At 63.0% G+C, this 17201-nt stretch overlaps 1 protein-coding gene across 1 annotated transcript in view; it reads right to left on the reverse strand.

Moving 5' to 3' along the window:
* Window positions 1–518: 518 nt before the first annotated feature.
* Window positions 519–17201, reverse strand: part of POU6F1 (POU class 6 homeobox 1) — a 32868-nt gene continuing 16185 nt past the window's right edge. The window contains 12 exon segments of the mRNA XM_040581164.1: window positions 519–1544; window positions 4066–4240; window positions 6967–7105; window positions 10017–10193; window positions 10195–10233; window positions 10395–10523; window positions 10915–11076; window positions 11078–11154; window positions 11824–12049; window positions 12522–12643; window positions 14916–15114; window positions 15868–15964. Coding sequence (XP_040437098.1) covers window positions 1199–1544; window positions 4066–4240; window positions 6967–7105; window positions 10017–10193; window positions 10195–10233; window positions 10395–10523; window positions 10915–11076; window positions 11078–11154; window positions 11824–12049; window positions 12522–12643; window positions 14916–15114; window positions 15868–15921 — 1845 coding nt within the window. The 5' untranslated portion in view covers window positions 15922–15964 and the 3' untranslated portion in view covers window positions 519–1198.

Consider the following 17201-nt stretch of genomic DNA (forward strand, 5'->3'; position numbering starts at 1 on the left):
GAGCCGCGGGCCGCCGGGTGACGCGCGGCGGGCGACAGCCAATGGAGAGCTTCGCGCCGGGTACGCGGCGCGGGGATTGGCCGGGGGGCGGGGCCTGAGCGGCACGGCGTGGGGCGCTCGGGGCCGCGCTGCGCCTCCTCCAGGATCCCGGTTCGAGTCCCGGCTCCGGCTCATGCGTGCGCTGAGTTGCGCGGGGCTCAGCCGGCAGCGGGGGGTGGGGGGCGGGGGGTGCTTTTCTCCTTCCCAGCGCTGCAGGGGGGATGGAAGGAATGACGCCGGCCCAGTGCCATCCTCGCAGCCGCTCCCCTGAAAACTGGTGGCATGGGAAGCCACAGCAGAGCGGCGACATCCCTCCCAATTCCCTCCCCTCCGCCGGAAAAAAGTGGAAAGGAAAAGAAAAAAGAAAAATACTGTTTATTTCACACCACTACATCAAGTGCATCAGTCTGCCGTGTCCTCAGCGGGACCTGGCGCCCCCTCCCCGTCCCCCCGAACCTCCCCCCCCCTCCAGCTGTCACCTCTCCCCAACGCTCCCCGGGCGAGAAGGGGGTGAGAGATGGAGCCCCCCAACCCACCTGGCTCCCGGGCTCGGGGTGGGGGGAGGCAGGGAAGGGGTGCTGCCTCTGTTACGGGGGTTGCCCCCCCGAAAACCCTCAACCAAACCCTGGTGAAGTCCCCAGCCACCACCCGTGGTGATGTCCCCATGGCTGGGGTGGGGGTCACACCGAGAAGCCCACTGTGAGGCAGGGGACCGCCGAAATCAAACTGGGGTGGGGGTGAAATTAAACCGGGGCTCACCCCTAGCGAGCCATGACGCTACCTCAGAAACACGGGAAAACGGCCAAAAAATGAAAATCACCTTTTTCTGGGGAAGGGGATGACATTGGGGGGGGGGGGGGGGGGGGCAGGAGAGGTGGCGCGTGCAGGCAGGGGGTCCGTCACCACGCACGTTACAGGCAGGAGGCATGAGGCAGGCCTGACATCCGACGCGAACACGCTTAGGTCATGTGTGATGTGGAGGAAAGGGGGACGGACACACGGACACACCTTACGGGCACGGTGGGGTGGTGGAGACCCCAGCCCCCGCCGTGGGGCTGGGGGACCAAGTCGGTGGCAAAAGTGCTGATGGCAGGAGGTCGGGGTGGGCAATGGCGGCGGTGGGGGTGGGGGGGATGACCCCGTTCCCCCCCTCCCCAGTTTAGGGGATCTGAAAGACGTTGAGTTTACTGGTGTTTTTGAGGGTCTGCCGGCGGTTGCAGAACCAGACGCGGACGACTTCGCGGTCGTAGTTGAGCTCCTTGGCGATCTCGGTGATCTCCTGGCCGGTGGGCAAGGCGTTCTTCTCGAAGTAGGCGTTGAGCGCCTCGATGGCCTGGGGGGTGAAGGACGTGCGGCGCTTCCGCTTCTTGGAGGGTTCCCCCCCCACGAATTCCATCAGGTTTTGCTGCCCCTCTTGGTTACGGAGCTCGGCTTCGCTCAGCCACTTCTCCAGCACCGGCTTCAGCTTCTGGGCGCTCTTGGGGGTGATGTCCAGCTTCTCGAACCTGCAGCGGACACGGCGAAATCCTCAGGGGTGCGGCCAGGATGGGGGGACACCCTGGGGGGACACGCTGGGACAGGGCTGGGGGCACCGATGGGACCATGGCAGGGAGCGATGATGTGTGGGGCTTTGGGGGCAGCGATGCCGCCCACCCTCCTATTCTCCCATCTTCCTCCCTTCCTCTAGTTCTCCTGTTCTCCATTTTGCTTCCTTTTCTCCGTATTTCATTTCCCCCCAACTTTCCCTAATTTTTCTTTTGTCTAATTTTCCTCTTTTCCTCCCATTTTCCTCCTTCTCCCCAACCTCCTCCCTTTCCTCCCAGTGTCCTTTCTCTCCTTTTCCTCTTTTCTCCCAATTTTCCTCCTCCCCAACCTCCCGTTTCCTCCTGCTTCCCTCCCTTTCTCCATTTCTCTCCTTTACCTCTTTCCTCCCAATTTTCCTCCTCCCCACCCTCCAACTTCACTCCCCTTCTCCAGTTCTCCTTTCTCTCCTTTTCCTCCTTTCTCCCAATTTTCCTCCTTCTCCCCGATGTCCTCCCTTTCCCCCCATTTTCCTCCCCTTCTCCAATTCTCCCTTCTCTCCTTTTCCTCCTTTTGCCTGATTTTCCTCCTTCTCCCAATCTCCTCCCTTTCCCCCCATTTTCCTCCCCTTCTCCAATTCTCCTTTCTCTCCTTTTCCTCCTTTCTCCCAATTTTCCTCCTTCTCCCCAACCTCCTCCCTTTCTCCCATTTTCCTTTCTCTCCTTTTCCTCTTTTCTCCCAATTTCCCTCCTCCCCAACCTCCTGTTTCCTCCAACTTCCCTCCCTTTCTCCATTTCTCTGCTTCTCCTCCTTTCTCCCATTTCCCTCCTTCTCCCCAACCTCCTCCCTTTCCTCCCATTTTCCTCCCCTTCTCCAATTCTCCTTTCTCTCCTTTTTCTCCTTTCACCTGATTTCCCTCCTTCTCCCCAAACTCCCTTTCCTCCCATTTTCCTCCCCTTCTCCTGTTCTCCTTTTTCTCCTTTTCCTCTTCTCTCCCAATTTTCCACCTTCTCCCCACCCTCCTCTGTTTCCTCCAACTTCCCTCCTTTTCTCCAATTCTCCTTTCTCTCCTTTTCCCCCTTTCTCCCAGTTTCCCTCCTTCTCCCCAATCTCCTCCCTTCCCTCCCATTTTCCTTTCTCTCCTTTTCCTCTTTCCTCCCAATTTTCCTCCTCCCCACCCTCCAACTTCGCTCCCCTTCTCCAGTTCTTTCTCTCCTTTTCCTCCTTTCTCCCAATTTTCCTCCTTCTCCCCGATGTCCTCCCTTTCCCCCCATTTTCCTCCCCTTCTCCAATTCTCCTTTCTCTCCTTTTCCTCCTTTCTCCCAATTTCCCTCCTTCTCCCCAACCTCCTCCCTTTCCTCCCAGTTTCCTTTCTCTCCTTTTCCTCTTTTCTCCCAATTTTCCTCCTCCCCACCCTCCAACTTCGCTCCCCTTCTCCAATTCTCCTTTCTCTCCTTTTCCTCCTTTCTCCCAATTTTCCACCGTCTCCCCGATGTCCTCCCTTTCCTCCCATTTTCCTCTCCTTCTCCAATTCTCCTTTCTCTCCTTTTCCTCCTTTCTCCCAATTTCCCTCCTTCTCCCCAACCTCCTCCCTTTCTCCCATTTTCCTTTCTCTCCTTTTCCTCTTTTCTCCCAATTTCCCTCCTCCCCAACCTCCTGTTTCCTCCAACTTCCCTCCTTTTCTCCATTTCTCTGTTTCTCCTCCTTTCTCCCATTTCCCTCCTTCTCCCCAACCTCCTCCCTTTCCTCCCATTTTCCTCCCTTTCTCCAATTCTCCTTTCTCTCCTTTTCCCCAATTTTCCTCCTTCTCCCCAACCTCCTCCCTTTCCTCCCAGTTTCCTTTCTCTCCTTTTCCTCTTTTCTCCCAATTTTCCTCCTCCCCACCCTCCAACTTCGCTCCCCTTCTCCAGTTCTTTCTCTCCTTTTCCTCCTTTCTCCCAATTTCCCTCCTTCTCCCCAACCTCCTCCCTTTCCTCCCAGTTTCCTCCCTTTCTCCAGTTCTCCTCTTTCTCCTTTTCCTCTTCTCTTCCAATTTCCCTCGCTCTCCCCAACCTCCTCCCTTTCCTCCCATTTTCCTTTCTCTCCTTTTCCTCTTTTCTCCCAATTTTCCTCCTCCCCACCCTCCAACTTCGCTCCCCTTCTCCAATTCTCCTTTCTCTCCTTTTCCTCCTTTCTCCCAATTTTCCACCGTCTCCCCGATGTTCTCCCTTTCCTCCCATTTTCCTCTCCTTCTCCAATTCTCCTTTCTCTCCTTTTCCTCCCATTTTCCTCCTTCTCCCCAACCTCCTCCCTTTCCTCCCATTTTCCTTTCTCTCCTTTTCCTCTTTTCTCCCAATTTTCCTCCTCCCCACCCTCCAACTTCGCTCCCTTTCTCCATTTCTCCTTTCTCTCCTTTTCCTCCTTTCTCCCCGTCTCCCCTCTTCTCCCCACCTTCACTCCCTTCCTCCGCTTCTGCTCCTTTCCCCGGTCCCCCCGGCGGGACGCGGCCCCCCCAGCCCCCCGTACCTGCAGATGGCCGACTGGCTGTAGGCAGGTCCCTCGGTGGCCGTCAGCGCCTGCCCCACCTGCGTCTGCGTCAGGCCGAGGGACAAGCGGCGGATCTTGAAGTTCTTGGCGAACTCCCGGATCTCCTCCAGGTTAATCCCGTCCTCCTCCGTGCTGCTGTTGGGAGCCGGGGGCTCTGCCGGTGGAGGGATGCGGGGGCTGCCGTGAAATGGCCACGGAGACCCCCCCCCCCCCCCGCCCCCCCGCCCCTAACAAGCATCCCCTTCGTTAGGCTCCATAACGAAGGCTGGGGGCCAGCGCTCACCCCCGTGGATGCAGAGTCTGGCTGTGCGTTCCCCATTCCCAGGGGATCCCAGTCCCCGGGACACCCCCAGTATCCCCAGCAACCTCTCCCTATCCCAGGGGATCCCAGTCCCCGGGACCCCCCCCAGTATCCCCAGCAACCTCTCCCTATCCCAGCGGATCCCAGTCCCCGGGACACCCCCCAGTATCCCCAGCAACCTCTCCCTATCCCAGGGGATCCCAGTCCCCGGGACACCCCCCAGTATCCCCAGCAACCTCTCCCTATCCCAGGGGATCCCAGTCCCCGGCATCCCCGCAGTATCCCCAGCAACCTCTCCCTATCCCAGGGGATCCCAGTCCCCGAGACACCCCCCAGTATCCCCAGCAACCTCTCCCTATCCCAGGGGATCCCAGTCCCCGGGACACCCCCCAGTATCCCCAGCAACCTCTCCCTATCCCAGGGGATCCCAGTCCCCGGCATCCCCGCAGTATCCCCAGCAACCTCTCCCTATCCCAGGGGATCCCAGTCCCCGAGACACCCCGCAGTATCCCCAGCAACCTCTCCCTATCCCAGGGGATCCCAGTCCCCGGGACACCCCCCAGTATCCCCAGCAACCTCTCCCTATCCCAGGGGATCCCAGTCCCCGGCATCCCCGCAGTATCCCCAGCAACCTCTCCCTATCCCAGGGGATCCCAGTCCTCGGGACCCCCCAGTATCCCCAGCAACCTCTCCCTATCCCAGGGGATCCCAGTCCCCGGCATCCCCCCAGTATCCCCAGCAATCTCTCCCTATCCCAGGGGATCCCAGTCCCCGGGACACCCCCCAGTATCCCCAGCAACCTCTCCCTATCCCAGGGGATCCCAGTCCCCGGGACACCCCCCAGTATCCCCAGCAACCTCTCCCTATCCCAGGGGATCCCAGTCCTCGGGACCCCCCAGTATCCCCAGCAACCTCTCCCTATCCCAGGGGATCCCAGTCCTCGGGACCCCCCAGTATCCCCAGCAACCTCTCCCTATCCCAGGGGATCCCAGTCCCCAGGACACCCCCCAGTATCCCCAGCAACCTCTCCCTATCCCAGGGGATCCCAGTCCCCAGGACACCCCCCAGTATCCCCAGCAACCTCTCCCTATCCCAGGGGATCCCAGTCCCCGGGACACCCCCCAGTATCCCCAGCAACCTCTCGCCATCCCAGGGGATCCCAGTCCCTGGGACACCCCCCAGTATCCCCAGCAACCTCTCCCTATCCCAGGGGATCCCGGGACCCCCCAGTATCCCCAGCAACCTCTCACCATCCCAGGGGATCCCAGTCCCCGGCATCCCCCCAGTATCCCCAGCAACCTCTCGCCATCCCAGGGGATCCCAGTCCCCGGGACACCCCCCAGTATCCCCAGCAACCTCTCCCTATCCCAGGGGATACCAGTCCCCGGGACCCCCCCAGTATCCCCAGCACCCTCTCCCTATCCCAGGGGATCCCAGGCCTCGGGACACCCCCCAGTATCCCCAGCAACCTCTCCCTATCCTAGGGGATCCCAGTCCCTGGGACCCCCCAGTATCTCCAGCAACCTCTCCCTATCCCAGGGGATCCCGGGACCCCCCCAGTATCCCCAGCAACCTCTCCCTATCCCAGAGGATCCCAGTCCCCGGGACCCCCCCAGTATCCCCAGCAACCTCTCCCTATCCCAGGGGATCCCAGTCCCCGGGACACCCCCCAGTATCCCCAGCAACCTCTCCCCATCCTAGGGGATACCAGTCCCCGGGACCCCCCCAGTATCCCCAGCAACCTCTCCCTATCCCAGGGGATCCCAGGCCTCGGGACACCCCCCAGTATCCCCAGCAACCTCTCCCTATCCTAGGGGATCCCAGTCCCTGGGACCCCCCAGTATCTCCAGCAACCTCTCCCTATCCCAGGGGATCCCGGGACCCCCCCAGTATCCCCAGCAACCTCTCCCTATCCCAGAGGATCCCAGTCCCCGGGACACCCCCAGTATCCCCAGCAACCTCTCCCTATCCCAGGGGATCCCAGTCCCCGGGACACCCCCCAGCATCCCCAGCAACCTCTCCCTATCCCAGGGGATCCCAGGCCTCGGGACACCCCCCAGTATCCCCAGCAACCTCTCCCTATCCTAGGGGATCCCAGTCCCTGGGACCCCCCAGTATCTCCAGCAACCTCTCCCTATCCCAGGGGATCCCGGGACCCCCCCAGTATCCCCAGCAACCTCTCCCTATCCCAGAGGATCCCAGTCCCCGGGACCCCCCCAGTATCCCCAGCAACCTCTCCCTATCCCAGGGGATCCCAGTCCCCGGGACACCCCCCAGCATCCCCAGCAACCTCTCCCTATCCTAGGGGATCCCAGTCCCTGGGACACCCCCCAGTATCCCCAGCAACCTCTCCCTATCCCAGGGGATCCCAGTCCCCGGCATTCCCCCAGTATCCCCAGCAACCTCTCCCTATCCCAGGGGATCCCAGTCCCCGGGACACCCCCCAGCATCCCCAGCAACCTCTCCCTATCCCAGGGGATCCCAGTGCCCGGCATCCCCCCAGTATCCCCAGCAACCTCTCGCCATCCCAGGGGATCCCAGTCCCTGGGATTCCCCCAGTATCCCCCACTGTGACTCACTGGAGACCAGCTGGCTGACGGTGGGGGTCTCGGAGCAGGTGATGGGGACGGGCGCGGAGGAAGCCTTCGCCGCCGGGGCAGGGTTTGCCATCACCACGGCCGGCTGGGACAGCGCCGGGGCCGGCTGGATGGGCTGGACCTGGGGCAGAAGGGAGGGTCAGCACCCCCAGAGCGGGGGTCCCCTCCTCCGGCGCCACGGCCGGGCTGCTCCCTGCCCACCGGCTCCCGCAGGAGACCACCGCGCGGCTGCTGACAGGGCAGGCGAGACAGGCTGGGACCGGGGCGGGGCGGGGATGACGCTGGAAGCCACCCAGCTCTATGCTGGGAACGGGGCTGTGACAATTCTGTACTGGGTTTGGGGCGTCCCACCACTTTGGGTTGGGGGCGACCAGCACCTCTGCTCACGCCAAGGTGAGCCGTGGTCACGTCCCATCCCGGCTGGGACACTGGTGGGCACAGAGCGCAGGATGCCCCACGGGGCAGCACCGTGGGGCACGAGAGGCCACATCCCGAAGATGCTCACGGGCTCCCAAAGCAACGTGGTTGGTCCCCAGAGCCACTTGTCTGCGTCCCAAAGGTGCTCACGTCCTCCCAAAGTGACATGGTTGGGTCCCAGAGCAACACAGCGGGGTCCCAAAGTCACCCTTGTGCTTCCAGAGCAGGGTCCAGGTCCCAGGAATGCTCATGTCCCCCCAACACAACGTTGACCAGGTCTCAAAGACGCTCACATGCTTTGAGAGCAACGTGGCCACATCCCAAAGTGACACGGTTGGGTCCCAAACCACACTGCCAGGCCCCAGAGATGCTCATGTGCTCCCAAAGCCATGCGGCTGGGTCCCAAAGATGCTCACAGCCTCCCAAACTGATGTGGCCGGGTCCCAAAGCCACTCACGTGTTCCCAAAGCCACAAAAGCTGCTCACGTCCTCCCAAAGCGACATGGCCGGGTCCCAAAGATGCTCACGTGTTCCCAAAGCCATGTGGCCAGGTCCCAAAGATGCTCACGTCCCCCCAGAGTGACGTGGCCAGGTCCCAAAGATGCTCACGTCCCCCCAGAGTGACGTGGCCAGGTCACAAAGATGCTCACGTCCCCCCAGAGTGACGTGGCCAGGTCCCAAACATGCTCACGTCCCCCCAGAGTGACGTGGCCAGGTCCCAAACATGCTCACGTCCCCCCAGAGTGACGTGGCCAGGTCCCAAACATGCTCACGTCCCCCCAGAGTGACATGGCCAGGTCCCAAAGACGCTCACGTCCCCCCAGAGTGACGTGGCCAGGTCCCAAAGATGCTCACGTCCCCCCAGAGTGACATGGCCAGGTCCCAAAGACGCTCACGTCCCCCCAGAGTGACGTGGCCAGGTCCCAAAGATGCTCACGTCCCCCCAGAGTGATGTGGCCGGGTCCCAAAGATGCTCACGTGTTCCCAAAGCCACGTGGCTGGGTCCCAGAGATGCTCATGTCCTCCCAAATCCACGTGGCCAGGTCCCAAAGATGCTCACGTCCCCCCAGAGTGACATGGCCAGGTCCCAAAGATGCTCACGTCCCCCCAGAGTGACATGGCCAGGTCCCAAACATGCTCATGTCCCCCCAGAGTGACGTGGCCAGGTCCCAAAGATGCTCACGTCCCCCCAGAGTGACATGGCCAGGTCCCAGAGATGCTTACGTCCCCCCAGACTGACATGGCCAGGTCCCAAAGATGCTCACGTCCTCCCAGAGTGACATGGCCGGGTCCCAAAGATGCTCACGTGTTCCCAAAGCCACGTGGCTGGGTCCCAGAGATGCTCACATGTTCCCAAACCCATGTGTCCGGGTCCCAAAGCCACATGGCCAGGTCCCAGAGATGCTCACAGCCTCCCAAACTGATGTGGCTGGGTGCCAAAGCCACTCACATGCTACCAAAGTGACATGGCCAGGTCCCAAAGATGCTCACGTCCCCCCAGAGTGACATGGCCAGGTCCCAAAGATGCTCACGTCCCCCCAGAGTGACATGGCCAGGTCCCAGAGATGCTCACGTCCCCCCAGAGTGACGTGGCCAGGTCCCAAAGATGCTCACGTCCCCACAGAGTGACATGGCCAGGTCCCAAAGATGCTCATGTCCCCCCAGAGTGATGTGTCCAGGTCCCAAAGATGCTCATGTCCCCCCAGAGTGACATGGCCAGGTCCCAAAGATGCTCATGTTCCCCCAGAGTGACATGGCTGGGTCCCAAAGATGCTCACGTGTTCCCAAAGCCACGTGGCTGGGTCCCAGAGATGCTCATGTCCTCCCAAACCCATGTGGCCGGGTCCCAAAGCCACGTGGCTGGGTCCCAAAGATGCTCATGTCCCCCCAGAGTGACATGGCCAGGTCCCAAAGATGCTCATGTCCCCCCAGAGTGACGTGGCCAGGTCCTAGAGATGCTCACATCCCCCCAGAGTGACGTGGCCAGGTCCCAAAGATGCTCACGTCCCCCCACAGTGACGTGGCCGGGTCCCAAAGATGCTCACGTGTTCCCAAAGCCACGTGGCTGGGTCCCAGAGATGCTCATGTCCTCCCAAACCCATGTGGCCGGGTCCCAAAGCCACGTGGCCAGGTCCAAGACTTGCTCACAGCCTCCCAAACTGATGTGGCTGGGTACCAAAGCACTCACATGCTCCCAAACTGATGTGGCTGGGTCCCAAAGATGCTCACGTCCCCCCAGAGTGACATGGCCAGGTCCCAAAGATGCTCACGTCCCCCCAGAGTGACGTGGCCAGGTCCCAAAGATGCTCACGTCCCCACAGAGTGACATGGCCGGGTCCCAAAGATGCTCACGTCCTCCCAGAGTGACATGGCCGGGTCCCAAAGATGCTCATGTCCCCCCAGAGTGACATGGCCAGGTCACAAAGATGCTCACGTCCTCCCAGAGTGACATGGCTGGGTCCCAAAGATGCTCACGTGTTCCCAAAGCCATGTGGCCAGGTCCCAGAGATGCTCATGTCCCCCCAGAGTGACATGGCCAGGTCCCTCGAGCCACTCAGTCAGGGACGCCACCAGCCCTGCAGCCATGTGGCCACCGGCCCGTGCCCGTTGCTCACCTCGTTCTTGGGGGGGGGCTCGGGGGTGCCGGTTTTCTTGCTGGTGGCCGCCTGGATGGCGCTGCCGGCCAGCGTGGCGATGACCTGGCCCTGGGCATTGAGCAGCAGCTGCGGCGTCACCGTCTGCACCTGCAGGTTCTGGGCCGGCAGCGTGGCCGGGGCAGGGCTGGCCGCCATGCCGGGGGGGGCTCACCACCCACGGCAGGGTCCCGATCACCTGGGGAAGGGAGGACAGCCAGGGCTGGGGGGGGGGGTGCACCCTGCGAACCCCCTTCCCCAGGGTGGGGGGCACACCGGCGGAGTCCCTCAGGAGAAACAGCCCCGCGGGGGCAGCCGGCGGGGGGTCGGGAAGGGCAGGTGTGTCCCCCCCTGCGGTACCTGGCCCTGGGCGTTGGTCAGGATCTGGCCCGTGATGCCCTGCATGCCGGAGATGGTGTTTGCGATCACGGGGGCGGCTGCCAAGGAGCCGAGGAGCTGCGTTTGCCCCCCCAGCGAAGCAGCGCCGATCTGCAGAGAACCGAAAGCCGGGGCTCAGAGACGCGGGTGGCACCCCGGGCCACCGCGCCCCCACCCCCGCGCGCGGCCGGCCACCCCCTTCCCCGCGGCAGGGTGACCCCCTGCCTCGCCGCCGCGGTGGGATCCGGTGCCTCGAGGTCCTTCTATCCGTTAAATCCGTCCTTTAGATTTTGCCTAAAGCAAAGCCGCCGGCTCGCTGGCTCGTCGCGGATGGGGAAACTGAGGCCGGGATCTTGCACCGTCCCCCGGCAGACGACGGCTGAAGCAGGGTGCGCCATCCCCGCGGATGCACGGCTCCTCGCGGCTCCCCGTGGCCACGAAAGCCACCAAAAGAGGGGGAGCAGGTGCCAAACTCCACGCCGCGGGCTGCCAGGCTCCTTACTATGCCAGGGTTAAAGGCAAATCCGGCAGGTTGGACGGTGATCTGGGTCTGCGTCGTCTCTACCGCCTTGGCCACGGGCGGCGCGGGCGCTGCGGGGGGCTGTGGCAGGATGGGGGGCTGGCCGGGCACGGCGGGGAAGACAGCGGGGGGCTGGAGGGGGGGGCCGGGGCTGGACCGCAGCCTGCAGCGGCTGGGCAGGCGGCACCGGCGCTTGGATGGTGGTGTTCAGTACGGCGGCGGCTGCGGAGCGAAGAGACGGAGAGAGCGTGAGCTGGGGGGAGGACGAGGGCGCCGAGGTGACCCTGAGCTCGGTGTCCCCCCCACCTTCCCGAAGGTGCTTCACCTCCCTGTGCTTGTGTCACCACAGTGAAAGCCCCCCCCCCAGCTCCGTGCGCCAGGAGAGCCGAGCCCCTCCGCTACAGCAGGACTCATCCTGCCCAGCTGGGGTGCTGCGCCCACCCGCAGAGGGTAAGGGGCACCTCCGGGGTCCCGCCATCGCCCCATCTACCAATTACTCCTGGGACGGGCCCCTCCCCTCTCAAGAGACGATCCCCTCTGTCAGGGACCCCCGGCATCGCAGGGGGCACCCAGCCCACAGGTCCCCCCCCCCTCCTCGCAGAACCTCAGCCCCCGCAACGAGGTGCCGCACCCGGAGCCCCAAATCTATCCTGGACCTCACACCCCAGCCCTGCGCGCTGCCTTCCTCCCCGTCACCATCCTCCCCCTGCCCTCCCCTTCCTCCCCAGGCTCCTGGCACCTTCCGTGCTGGGGGAGCCGCCAGCAAATCCCCGGAATCCAACCCCACTGCGGTGTCCTCTGGAGCCGGGGGGGGTGGGGGGGTGGGGGGGGGGGTGGGGGGTGGGGGGGGGATGGATTAAGGAGGCTGCAAAGCAGAAGGGGGCCGGTTACCTTGCAAATTGGCTATAGGTGGTTTGAAAATTCCCCCTGTAGGAGAAGCAGCCGTCAATCCGGGAAGGGCAGCGACCGTTGCTGTAGGAAATGTCCACACAGCCAGCCCCTGCTGACCTGCCACTTGACCTGCAATACTGATGGGGATAAGAAGAGGTTGAGTAACTGTCCCTGCTGGAACCATTACTCCTGTCACAACTGTTGCTAAGTTTTCCTGAGTCAAGACCTGCAAAAGTAAACAAGATTTAAAAAAGAACAAAAATCAACGCCACTGCAGACAGCATCAGCGGGGCATAAGTCTTTGTTAAAGGGGTGCGCAGACCCAGCGGCCGGGCGGCCCGGGGGTCCCTCCCATCTCAGCAGCTGGGTTCCCAGCTCGGCGGAGCCCCCTCTCCGTGGGGAGACGGGGCGGGGGGATCCCCCCCTTCCTCGCAACCCACCCGACGCGTCTCTGGCAGCACCTCGGCGGCGCAAGGCCCCGTGGCGAGGGCGCCAAGCAGAGGGAAACCACCGCGGTTCGGGGTGCAGCTCCTGCACCCCACGCCGCGAGCGGCCGCCTCTGCCCTCAGGGGTCACCTACAGCCAGCGGACGCCTCCCCGGGGGTCCCCACCTTGTCCCCCGTGTCCCCCCCCCCTGCCCCGCCAACCCCAGCCCTCTCCCCCCTCGCCCGTCCCGCTCCGCCGCTGTGGGTAGTTACCTGCGGGGTGGCTTGCACGGCCAGCGGGGCCAGGGGCTGCGGCTGCTGGCTCGTGGCGTGGCTGAAGGAGCCCCCGGAGGGAACGGTGCTGGGGGACGCTCCGGCCGCCGGTTTGGCTTTGCCTGGGGAAGGGCAGAGGAGACGCGTTGGAGAGATGCTGCCGGCTGAGCCAGAGCAGCTGGGAAAGGACAGGGCTGGGGGGGGGGGCACCCAGGAAACCAACACCCTCCCACAGGTGGGAGCTGCAGCCCCATGGAGCTGGCGTGAAACCCAGCGTGGGGCATCGTCACCCTTCATGGGGCACCCTCGCCCAGCGTGGGGCATCGTCACCCAGCCTGGGGCACCCTCGCCCAGCCTGGGGCACCCTCGCCCTTCGTGGGGGCAACCGTCACCCTTCGTGGGGCACCCTCGCCCAGCCTGGGGCACCCTTGCCCAGCCTGGGGCACCCTCACCCTTCGTGGGGCATCGTCACCCTTCGTGGGGCACCCTCGCCCAGCCTGGGGCACCCTCGCCCAGCCTGGGGCACCCTCGCCCAGCCTGGGGCACCCTCACCCTTCGTGGGGCATCGTCACCCTTCGTGGGGCACCCTCGCCCAGCCTGGGGCACCCTCACTCTTCGTGGGGCATCGTCACCCTTCGTGGGGCACCATCACCCTTCGTGGGGCACCCACACCCAGCCTGGGGTACCCACACCCAGCCTGGGGCACCCTCACCCTTCGCGGGGCATCGTCACCCAGCCTGGGGCACCCTCAACCAGTGTGGGGCATTGTCACCCTTCGTGGGACACCCTCGCCCAGCCTGGGGCATCCCCGGGAGCAGCGCTCCACATCCCCCAGGGAAGGGGGGCTGCCCAGGTTCGGGGATGCAGAAGAAGGGCGCTGGGGGGCTTCCCATGGGACGGTTTGGGGAGGGGGCAAAGGGGGGGGGAAGTTTGGGTGATTCGGGGAGGAGCGAGCACGGCAGATAGTGGGGTTGAGGGGGCACATCGGGGTCTGCTGGGCTGCCTGTGCCTCTCGGGGGTGGCAGATCTGGCAGGAGGCACTTTCCTTCGCCAGCTGCCGGCTCCAAAATTAGCAGCAATTAAGGCGGTGTCAGCCCCTGAACTGCTCACCCGGGGTGGGGGAGCTGGAAAGGGAAGGGTCCCCGATCCCAGCGGCCAGCGCCCAGCACGGGGGGGGCCGTGGGCTGAGCTGCTTCTGGCGTCCTTCAAGCCCCCACCCAAATTCACAGAATATATTCGTATTAGTTATCACGAACATTGGAGTAAGAGGAAACCTTCCTCCTAATCCATATTTATTACTTGCAAAAGACCTACTTGTTTTTTGAGCAACCTCCTGTATTTATTCTGCTCAACTTCTAATAATGGCAACCCTCAAGTATAAAATCCACTTAATCCTCTTCTATTTTTGTAAAAAGAAAAACACCCTTTTCCTGCCTTTTCCTTTGGCACTAAAAAACCCCTTTTACCAAATAAATACTTTTCTTAGCTAAAAGCCAGGCACTTCTTGGGTTTGGTTCCTTGCCCAGAAATAACTACAGGTCTGCAAAATTTAAAAAAGCCTTTTTTTAAAAAAAAAAAAAAAAAATTCCTACCAAACCCAAGCCCAGATAACACCCAGCACTTCCCAAATTGCAAAGACCGTGCCACAGGGCGGCGATGCTGCCAGGCCCGATGGGTTTGGCATAAAAGCCGAGCTTTTGGTCCCCTCCAGTCTGATCAGGGGGATCAGAGCATCCCCCCGCGCCGAGGGATGCTCGCCACCTCCTCTTACCAACCGGCCTCAAACAAGCTACAGTCCCGCCTGTTTGGTTTGGGGTTTTTTTTGGGGCCAAAAGCCGGGGATCTGGTGGGATACAGCATGGAGGTGACACGCAGAACAAAGTCCCGTTAATAAATAAAGCCCAAGAGCGGCAGGAGAGGGGACGCGGGCGCGGGCAGGCGGATTCAGGATGGACCCGCAGGATTGGGGTGCCGGGCAAAAAGCAGCGAGGAATAGAGTGGGATCTACCCAGAAGTTGATTTCCAGAGCTGTGGGAAGGGAGGCACCGGCTCAGCACCCCGGGGCCCCCCGGGGCAAGGGGGAGAGGAGCCCCAAGCTCCAGCTGCGTGTGGGAAGCCGAGCCCCCCAGCCCCACCACGTCCCCTAAGCACGTGTGTGAGGGCTGCCCTCGCTGCAGGACGCTTTTCCCACCAGCTCCCAGAGAAGGAACTGGTTTTGCTGGTTCCTAAACCCACCGCGGCACGGGGCTGCTCCGGCGCTCTGCCTGCACCCACGGGCGCAGCTTGGTCCTGCCGGCTCCGACCCAACTCCGGAGCCAAACTTTGCCCGCAAGGATGGACGGAGCAGGAGCAGCACAGGGAACGAAGGAGCCCCGGGGAAGGAAGGGGTCTTACCGGCCGCCTCCCCGCTGCAGGAGCTCTGGGTGCTGGGTGGGATGTCCTCTCTGCCCGGGGGGCCGGTCTCCCCCGGTGAGCCCCGTGCTACCTCCCCCGGTGGCATCTCCAAGGCTTTCCGGTCCTCCTCGGCCGGCAGCGGGGCGTCCACGCCGACCTCCAGCACTCGGATGGTTTCGTGGCTGGACATGACAATAACCTGCAAACAACGCGCCCCAAAACGTCCCGTCAGCTGCGGGTCCCCCAGCGGTGCCCCCCACCCGCAACCCAGGAGCTCCCCCAGCCCCACGGCTTAGGGCGACCCTTCAAACCAAGCAGAGCCCACCCCGTCCCCTCCAGGAGGGATGGATGGGGGGCTCGCAGCCCCCCCAGCACCTCGCTGCTTTAGTTAATCAGCAGCTTGTGGGGTCTGCTACGCTACCCCCACCACGGGCATCGGGGACGGCGTCTTCAGCGGGTAAAACGTGGCTGCGGCACCCCCAGCGGAGCCGGCACCCCGTTACCGGCAGCACTGGAGCCAGCACCGACGTACAGCCCCATGGGTCTGACCCGTGGCCAGGCGACCCCCGCGACCCCCCCCAGCGCCCCATATCAGGGTGATGGGGGGAGCGATGGGCAGAGGCACCCGCGCCTCCTCCCGCTGCCCCGTGCCAAACCGCGAGCGAAGCGCCCTGGCAGGCAGCGGGACGGGGACCTCGCGCCCCCTTTTCATCATCAAAAACCCCCAAAATGGGGCAGCCGAGCTCCCAGAGATGGGGCTGAACATCTGCGTGGCCAGGCGTGGGGGCAAACGGCGGGGGGAGGGGGGGGGTCGTGGGGCAGGAACGAGATGGTTTTTCACCCCACGCCGGGGCAACGGAGCCAGGCTCCAAACGCCAGCTGCCCACCCGGTGGCCCCCCGGGCTGTGGGGTGCGAAGGGGCGCGGGGGGCCGGGGTCGGCAGTGCCTGTACCTGCTCGTTGACGGTCAGCAAGGCCTCCTGGGGCTGCACCGCTTCCGTGTCCATGGCGTCCCGGCAAAGGTGGGAGTGGGCTCAGAGCTTCCACATGCTGCCAGGGGGGATAAGGGAGGGTCCGTCACCACCCCAAGCCAGCAGCTCCGGGGTCACACGCTGGCTCGACTCGGGGTGCAGAGGACACCCAGTCTGTCCCACCGCCTCCCTACTCCTCCCTGGCTCTACCAGCCGGCTCTCCCGCTCCGTGCCAGCCCCAGGTGCGATTCGGGGCAGCGCTGGGCTTGCTAACGCCCACCCCCCCTGCGCCCTGGGGATGCAGCTCCTCCCGGGGGGGGGGGGGGGGGGGGGGCTCGGGTACCTCCCATCACCTCCTGGCAAAGAGCTCACGGACACGGGGCAGCGTAACGTGTTGGATCAGCGTCAAATATAGAAGCAGCGGAGCAAGGGAAGGGTCATTGCAAGGGCTGAGACCTTCCCCCTCCTCTCTCCTTTTGGGAGACGAGGATGCAGCTCCTACAGCCACCTTTAAAAAAACCTAAAATCCAGGCAGGGACCACGTGTAACCGCCCGTGCCTCCTCTCTGCGCCCCGAGCAGGTCCTCAAAGGCTCCCCGCGACACCCCCGTGCCCCTGAGCTGCCTGCGAGAAGCACGAGAATCAATTTGCTCCTTCCTGAGGGGACCCCACTGCTGGGGGTACTTCGTTAAGCTGGAAAACGAGCAGTTCACGGAGGGAAGGGGCTCGTCCCACCTGTTGGAAGGCGACTCTTCCTCTCCCAACGCCCTTCGTTAACTCATTTGGTCACGTATTGTCCCCTCGCTACCTTGCAGCAGCGTAATTGCCTTTATAAGAGGCTTATGAATTTTTTATTAGGAACGTCTCAGGGATGCATTTAACCAGCCAGCCTGGATGACATTCAAAATCACTCAACGCAAGTGCGAAGGTGTCCTTGTTTGTGCCACTGCCGGGGAGCCTGGAGGCACGCCGACGCCGCTAGGTGCAGCCAGACCCCAGCTCTCCCAGCCCGAGGGGTGCCAAAACCCCCGGCAGCGTCTGCTCCCCTGCAGCTCGGCTGCCCCCCACCCCCTGCCCTGGGCCTGATCCTGTCTCTGTCCCCCGAGGGACGCTGGCATCACATGGACCAGCCCGCTCAGCCCCCGGCAAGCTCTGCTAATCCGAGCGTGTTAAACAGAGCCGGGGCAGAGCCTCCCCAGGCTTGTGCCTCATCCAAAAGGGAATTTCAGCCCCAAATTCGCCTTAGCGCAGCTCATCCATCGGTTTTTAGCAATCTGCCAGGGAATCTGCAGTGCGGGCATCCCCTGCCGCTCTGCT

The sequence above is a fragment of the Falco naumanni genome, assembly GCF_017639655.2.
Source record: "Falco naumanni isolate bFalNau1 chromosome 20 unlocalized genomic scaffold, bFalNau1.pat SUPER_20_unloc_1, whole genome shotgun sequence".
NCBI classification, from domain to species: domain Eukaryota; kingdom Metazoa; phylum Chordata; class Aves; order Falconiformes; family Falconidae; genus Falco; species Falco naumanni.